General features: G+C 39.9%; 1 protein-coding gene across 6 annotated transcripts in view; it reads left to right on the plus strand.

The window, feature by feature from the left end:
• Nucleotides 1–7980, plus strand: part of usp2a (ubiquitin specific peptidase 2a) — a 43061-nt gene that overhangs the window by 26231 nt on the left and 8850 nt on the right. For all 6 annotated transcript variants that reach the window (XM_032506996.1, XM_032506988.1, XM_032507009.1 and 3 more), the window contains one exon: nt 6363–6413. In XM_032506996.1, the coding sequence (XP_032362887.1) occupies nt 6363–6413 (51 nt within the window). The remainder of the gene's footprint in view (nt 1–6362; nt 6414–7980) is intronic.

Raw genomic sequence — 7980 nt, forward strand, 5'->3', positions numbered from 1 at the left:
ATAGAGAGTGAGAGAGATTGCTTATGATGGTGTGCCAAATGGAGAGACAGGTCAGAACAGACTGTTCTGCTTTCTCTCTCTCTCTCACGCTGGTATTGCAGCCAATCAGCAGTTGGCATTCGGCACTGCCAGGTGGACCCAGGCATCCTGCTGCTGGTAGTGTGAAGTTTGGTTTACAGCCCTAGAGACACAAACAGAGCACAGAGGAGGGAAAGTGGCTCTTGTTATTGCTATGGTGTTGGAGGCTTGTTATTAAAGCTTTGCCAGTACTGCAATTACCGGTAGATATTAGTCTTTGAATTAGCTTTTTTTTCAGGTACCATTGTTGTACATGCACATTATTAATTTTGCTTCATTAAAGAGGCAGTTTAAAAGCAGCTTCAAAGGATTTTAAAAATTCTTAAAAGACTAAATAGTTGTTATTCTTGAATTATTATTATCTCATTTAGAGTTGGAGGAAATGGCAGTATATGCTGAGATAATATTATTTTTATTACCATTATTCCATTATGGGCCATGTTGTAGACTGCTTTTTGGCAGTATTAGTTTGCATTAATGTGATGAGAAACCTTAGTTTGTCAGGTATTTTATTTTCTTTGTTATTTTTTCCAAAAACGGCTTCTAAATTTATTTTACAAAAATGTACTATATCACACAATGTATAGATATTGTGGCATATATATACACCATGACACTCACCACTTTTATTTTTCACTTAAACATATAATTAATGGTAAAAATATCAGTAATTCAAAATATATCATTATTGCTCAGTGTTTTCAACGCATCACTCAAACCCTATTAATGAGCAGCAAATACATTGATATAAAAAATGTTGTACATTTTATTTGTTGAATTTACTAGCAGATGGTGCAGAGATCATCGAAATGCATTTGCACTCATTTATATTTTAGAATAAGCTCTCTTCTGGGATTTCAATATGTTATATCATATATCTGAGCTTGGTATTTACCCACACCATCTCCAGTCTCCTCAAGGTATAAATTACTGAAGAGCTGCTGCAGCAACAAGTAAGCGCAGTAGGTTGTTTAAAGGTTAACTTCACTTCAGTTCAAACAGGAGGAAACATTTTGTCTACTTGCTTTTTAACGAATACATCACTAAATTCATAATAATACATTTAATTTGACCAGCCAATGTAGTTTTTTTTAGGAAAGGAGTTAGGCTTCCATATCATTCAGACAGTTTTTTACATTCTGTGTTTCTCAGCAAAACACATTGTGTAACCTTGAGGTTTGACAAATCAGGCATTTGTTATACCTGGAGTACCTAGATTATTGCTTTATAGAAACACAGAATGCATGTTTGTGTGCAACAGTTTAGTCTCCTTGCTGTGGGCCAAAGTACATCAAGTGGTAAGATGTTTTTCAGGAGCAAAAAAAGCAAGCTTTTTTTTTTTGTTGTCTCTCCCTCTGGAAAGCAAAGCCATGCTCACGGATAATTCATTTCTTCCAGCCTCCTCACCTTGCTTTGACCCATTTCCTCTGCTCCAACACCACCATCCATCCCTCAGGCCAGCACTTCCACATCTCTGAGTTCATTCAGCACGGTGGATGGACAGATTTTACTTACCCCAAGTTGGGTGCACGCCAAAGGACATTTCCGCTGTTTTTTATTCCCGGCTTTAGGAAGCAGTTCAACCTGGCCTGCGGAATGCTTTTTAATGTGGCCTCTCTGTTCCCCATGCTTTTCAGCCTCCAAGGAGTAGGGTTTCAAAAGTAGCTCACTAGTTGCCTAAGCTGCTTCTGACATTTATGAATAGAGCATTTATGCAAAGTTACCCCCCTGGGCTGCCTCTTTTGTGTACAGTAGCTATCAGTCCGCTCACATGGAACAACTGGGAATATGAACAGTGGATACAGTATATGTTCCCTCTTGTGATTGTTGGTTTTATGCATCCCCTCTCTTTATTTCCCTCATCCATGCATCTCTTCCTCTACAAAACAAAGATCTTTGATGAAACTTTTAGTATAAATTATTGCCAACTGCCAATAAAAATTAGACAGATGAACTGATTTAGGAGTGTGTTATGTAAGGTGGTGATGTAGTGTTTTTACCATTAGATCCTCTGAATATGTTGTTAAATACCAAATCCATGATGACTAATCAATCAGTAGCTCCTCTTTTATATATAGCATTTTGTTTGTCAGCATTCACATTGTTTTTTGATAATCAAAATCTTAATCGCTCTTCAAAGAGGGAAGAGAAAAATGGTGGGAATGTACAGGATGTTACAGGATGTAAGCACTTACTGCAAGGAAAAAAGAAAAAGAACAAAAGAGGGTGCTGGTGGTAGTGTGTGAATGGTTACATTTAGATAAAACTAGGAGGGCACTCTGAGAGCGCAGATGCACTATTTCACATTGTTAATGCAGTGTGAATTATCCCTGTTGGGAACTCATTTTCGGATTATTCTAACACCACTTGAATGCAGCAATATCTTACAGCATCACTCTGAAAGTGATCCTTGTCTAAAAGTCACATCTGCTTCAAGTCGTTCACAGCCAGTTCCTCACACTCTTAACTCTCTCACACACTGAGTCACACACACTCACTCACTCACTCCACGCTCGGCCTTGTCACCGTGCTATCACAACGTCCTCTACCTTTCCATCCCGTGAAAAAAAAGAATAGCGTTGCTACGGAGACAGAGCCGGGACGTTGTTTCATCGCTGTGACGTCTGCCGGGCTGGCCAAAGGATCAGCCAATTGCGAGTGGACAAGCAGGCGTTATTAAAAGCAAAGCTGCTATTTTTGGGACTGGCCGTGGCATTACTCAGCAGAGTGCAGCAAAGTCAGACTCACACTATCCAATCGTGTGGTGTAGGGGCTATGTGTGTCTGTTATAAAATAATAATATTTGAGGTGACCAGAGAGGATTGTTCTAGCATCTTGTAAAACCTTGAGTCATTATAGATTTCTTGAAGCTCTTGAACGGGACGTTTGTGTGTATTTGCTACATGAACATGACTAGTGAAGTGCTCTATTCCCTACAGTGGAATTTACAGAAAAGAGGATTTAGATAAGCCATAGTTAATTAAACTGTAGATTTTCCCCTCCACTCGCTGTACTGACTCTCTTTCTCCTGAATAAGAAACAGATGGCTGAGGGTTTCTCTAATGAAGGCAGGATCTCTGTTCTTCCGGCAATCACTCCGTCCGGCTGTCTGACCGACTCGCATGCCCAAAAGGCTCTGTCCGACCTGTATGGGCCCAAGAACAACAATACACGCAGCACGCTGCCAGATTTTTGAGGGGGGTTTGATGGGATGTTCAAGGTGACAAAGACATTCACATAATAAAGGAAACAAGCCAAGTTATCCATCTGAGCTAATGCGTTCAACCTACTGTAGTCGAAGGTAATAAAATAAAAGCACCGAGGCTACGTAATCTGAACCAGCGTTAACTAAGACGGCCCGCGCACTCTCATGGATCAGATGGATGGACGGATCACATAAAATTGCCTAATTACTCTGCACTCGCCCTATAGACTGACTGGCCCTCCACTCTACAAAACCTTAAATAGTTTCAGCTTATTCTGCGCAAATTATGTGTTTTGGTTCTGTCTCAGGACTTCCGTCAACCAGCAGGCGGCTGTTTTTGGCAAAGACAAGCTCTGATAAATCCACTGTACACCACCTGCTCAGCACCAAACAGCAGACAGACCAAGTTACCAGCTGGAGAACATAGTGGAACATTTAGCTGCTAAAGGGACATATAATTGTATTCACCTCAGGAGTTAGTTGAGACCAAAAAAGACTTAAAATGAGTAAAAATGAGTTTAGAGTGAATTTACGTTATTGGTTTCACATTGGTCAAGTGGGCAGAAAGGCAGAAACACAATTCCAACAAGGAAAATGTTTGTCTGTGGCTGTGGGATGTGTATGGGAAGCGTTTGCCAAAATGTTCATCATAATACCTTAACAAAGAGTTGATAGGTCAACGTTGTGTTATAGCTTGTTTGACTGCTCCCAAGTGCTCGTTAAAAAATGAATGGAGCTATAAAAAGTTGATCACAAACAAATTAATGCACCTTTAAAAAGTTTACCTCAAAAAATGCCGCAGCTTTAAAAAGTTGATCAACAAAAAAAATTGGACTTGCATTTTTCACTGCTTTCTGACATTTTGTAGCCCTGTCAACTTATTTGAAAAATGACTGGTATGAATCAGTAATAAAAATCATTAGATACAAGGCTACTACTAGGAATGGACCAAATATCCATATTATATCAATATCGTGATACGAGACTAGATATCTTCTTAGATTTTGGATAGTATAATATGGATTAAGTGTTGTCTTTTCGTGGTTTTAAAGGCTGCATTACAGTAAAATTGTCATTTTCTGTTCTATTAGTTGCCTTTTCCCACTTGGTCATTATATTCAAATTACTGATGATAATTTATCAAAAATCTCATTGTGTAAATGTTTTGTGAAAGCACCAATAGTCAACACTACAATATTGTTCCGGTATCAATATCGAGGTATTTGGTAAAAAATATTGTGATATTTGATTTTCTCCATATTGCCCAGCTCTAGCTTCTAATATAAATTGATCCATGCAATATGGGCACCAGTTCTAATTAATTCAGAACTATGTTAGTCCCACTCCTACAGCCTCTTTGAAAACATTCTGAACAGCAGGTTAAGGGTACTGTAACAATTCAGAGCATTTCTCAGCACACTCACATAAAACCTTCTGAGATGGTGTCATGATCACAGAGGGCCACTTCTGTGGGTCAGCGAGGTCATCCAGTTTACAGATTGTGGTCATTCATGTGTACTAATGAATCTGTGTGGTTGTCAGGTCCCATCCAGGGTGTGGTGGGGCTGCTGACCAAAAGACTCAGTACGTTTGAGCTGTCTCCAACCTCTCCAGCACGTTTTGTAGATGCCATTTACATTGTAGTAAAATGGTTCCTTTGTTTACTTCGAAGATTAGTCTCACACTAAGGTAACCACCACTTTTTTTTTCAGCGTTGAATGCCCCCTTCTCCTAATTAGGGCGTTAAAACTCATCCTCTAAAAAAACTTCTCTCCTTTATCTTTACACACTGTTTGATTTAGTGAGTGAAATGATGAGGATTCGGACCGTTTTCATGGTGGTCCTGATACATAGTAGTCTCAGTGAATGTGCTGTGAGGGTAACAAGGGGGATGTGTGGGTAAGATAGATTTCAACTGCCAGTGAGATCAGATGACTGATAATAGGCTGCCTGCCCTGCAGAGTTTCTCTCTGCCTCGAAAGTACAATCTCCGGTTACCACACTGTTAGTTTCTTCGCTTGGCCACTAGTCAGCTTGTTTTGATACAGTACATGTAATTGAAGCTGGTCAAATCTTATTTTTGCTGCTATATACTGTATAATGACACCACTGTTATTCAGTAAGGATTAGAGTCCAACTTTTGAAAAAGCTTTTGAATTATCACAATTACAAAGAAATGTGTCATCATCAGTAAGACATTTCGTTTGAAGAGGCATGACGTTGGTTCAGTGATGCACGTGGATAGAATGATAACAATGAATAACATTTTTGGCATAGCTTGTGTTTTCTAAAACATAATTGTCTGCTGCCTCTGCTCCTTAGTCGAGGGCACAAGTGCATTCCTTATCCACCCCCATGTTTCTTTGTTAGTTCTTCCTCTAGCTACTTAATTATATAACCACTCAACTTATGTAATGCAATTTAACGGCAGCTTGTGATGACATGAGTTCTGCAAAGCATTTGGTACCATTTTAAGATGTTGAAATCCTGATAATATGCTTTGCCATCTGAGCGAAAATGTCTGAATTGGATGGTTTATTGCCCTAAGAATTTAAAAAAATAAAAACCAGGGTGTAGAAAATCCTTAAGGTACGTACACTTATTCTGTGTTATCTACTGTTGTTGATCAAATCTCAGATTCCATTTGGGAGTGATTACCAAGAGAGGAACTGAGTGTGAGATAACAAAAACAAGTTCCTCTCTAAAGAAAACACTCACCAAGAAAGGACATGCACATTCAAATGCAAGTGTAGATGGATCACATCTTTGTCACATGTCTGAGTTTAGCAGATTCTCCACTTCGGCAGTGTTGGAAAACAGCTGATGGCGATGTACATTGCAATCCTGGGTGGAAAAAGAACAACCCGTGGGTTCAGGACACATCTTTCTAACAAAGAACTGTATTTTCAAGTGTTTGAATTATGGGGTTTTGATTCATTTTTCCTCTTGCAAAAATCATAAATGTAGTTAGTTATTTGCTCAAGATTGTATGCATTACAAGTTGTTAAGTGGGGGAAATGGATCACCAAATCTTGTCAAATACACACTCCATTTCATCTAAATGTCTTTTGTCTTTCAGAATTCAAAGAGTGCCCAAGGCCTTGTGGGACTCAAGAACCTCGGAAACACTGTAAGTACTGCAGACACATATAAGTCTAAGAACATCGATCTAGAACACCTTGCAATATTGACATGTTATTCTTCACACGCTAAATTCCCATCATCCAGTTGGTGGTGCGGCGATAGCAGTTAGTTGATATCTGGGGGAGTCCACATAAGAGTGGTGGTCCAGCAGAGTATCTAAATATCTACCAGGCAACAGGCAGAAGGAGGGCTCCTAAAATAAACGATGTGTGCCTGGTTGGGTGCTGTGTGTGTTGCTGTTGTGGTGTGTGTAGGGGAGGGGGGGGGGGATTTGAAGGCTGTAACAGGGTATGTGAGCTGAATGTGTGACTTTGACTGCATGATTTGTCTGTGTGTGGTGCGTGTGGTGTGTGTGTGGTGTGTGTGTGTGTGTGTGTGTGTGTGTGTGTGTGTGTGTGGGGGTGTGTGTGTGTGTGTGTGGTGTGTGTGTGTGTGTGGTGTGTGTGTGTGGTAGTAACCTAATCAGAGAGCTCTGAACTATGGACCAGGTGGACTTGCTCTCTCTGTCACTGTCACCAAAAAGCACGTGTATGACGTGTATGACCGCACGTGTGTACACGGATGGAAGCAGTACATACACAGTGCTTTCTGTCTTTGACAACACGTCTGCATGTGTGTGCTGTGTGATTATACAAGGATTCACTTTGTCTTGGAAGCATTTGAAAAAATGAATGAATACATTTCCAGATTCATAAAACATAGTTTATGTGCTCCAGAATGATGAAACATCCTACAGTCATCAGGGATTAATGACATATTTATAGCTAAAAGTCCAACTTTCACATAAGCTGTAGGCTGATTGTCATTTTCAGGAGTAATCTACAGTCTTAGTGGTATGGCAGAAATGTATACTATGGGAACTAAAGGATGTTGTTGGTTAGCATGTATCACATGACTGCAGACCAGAATTGTTGTAAGTCTGGGATCTATACAGGAATATTGATAGTTATTAGATATAAAACCCCCAGGTGTAAATTCATATATTGCACATCTGTTCATCCAAAAATCCCCCTCTAAGGGGGGTCAGAGCCATGTATTAATACACAAACAACAAGAAACAACACTTATTCTCTCTCTCTCATGCTTTAAGTTACATTAGAAGATCAATAGATCAATTCCCCAGACCCCCTCTGAGAGTGGGTCCTCTGAGAGTGGGTCTGGGGAAGGTTCATTCACAGCTCATTTCCAAAGGTGCGTCACCAACGGACACCGCTCAAATGCCTCTGAGCCCAATTGGATAGTCCTTCAACCAATCAGGTCAACAATCTGGGTGACGTAGCAGCGTCCGCGGCATCAACGGGTTGATGCTCTTTTGTGGCCGTCATGTTGAATGTCAACAAAAAGCAAGCAACATTTTAATATTATGCATATTCACACTTGTCGACGGTATACAGTATCAAAACTCTGTCCAATGAGAAAACATACTAACTCATATGCAAATACAGATTTCAATACACAACAACATCACCATTAACTGTTGGTTTTGCAGATGAAATTCAAAGTATCAATACAATATGTGTCACAAAGAAATGATGGCTGGCTCAACGGTAGTT

The sequence above is a fragment of the Etheostoma spectabile genome, chromosome 3 (assembly GCF_008692095.1).
Source record: "Etheostoma spectabile isolate EspeVRDwgs_2016 chromosome 3, UIUC_Espe_1.0, whole genome shotgun sequence".
NCBI classification, from domain to species: Eukaryota; Metazoa; Chordata; class Actinopteri; order Perciformes; family Percidae; genus Etheostoma; species Etheostoma spectabile.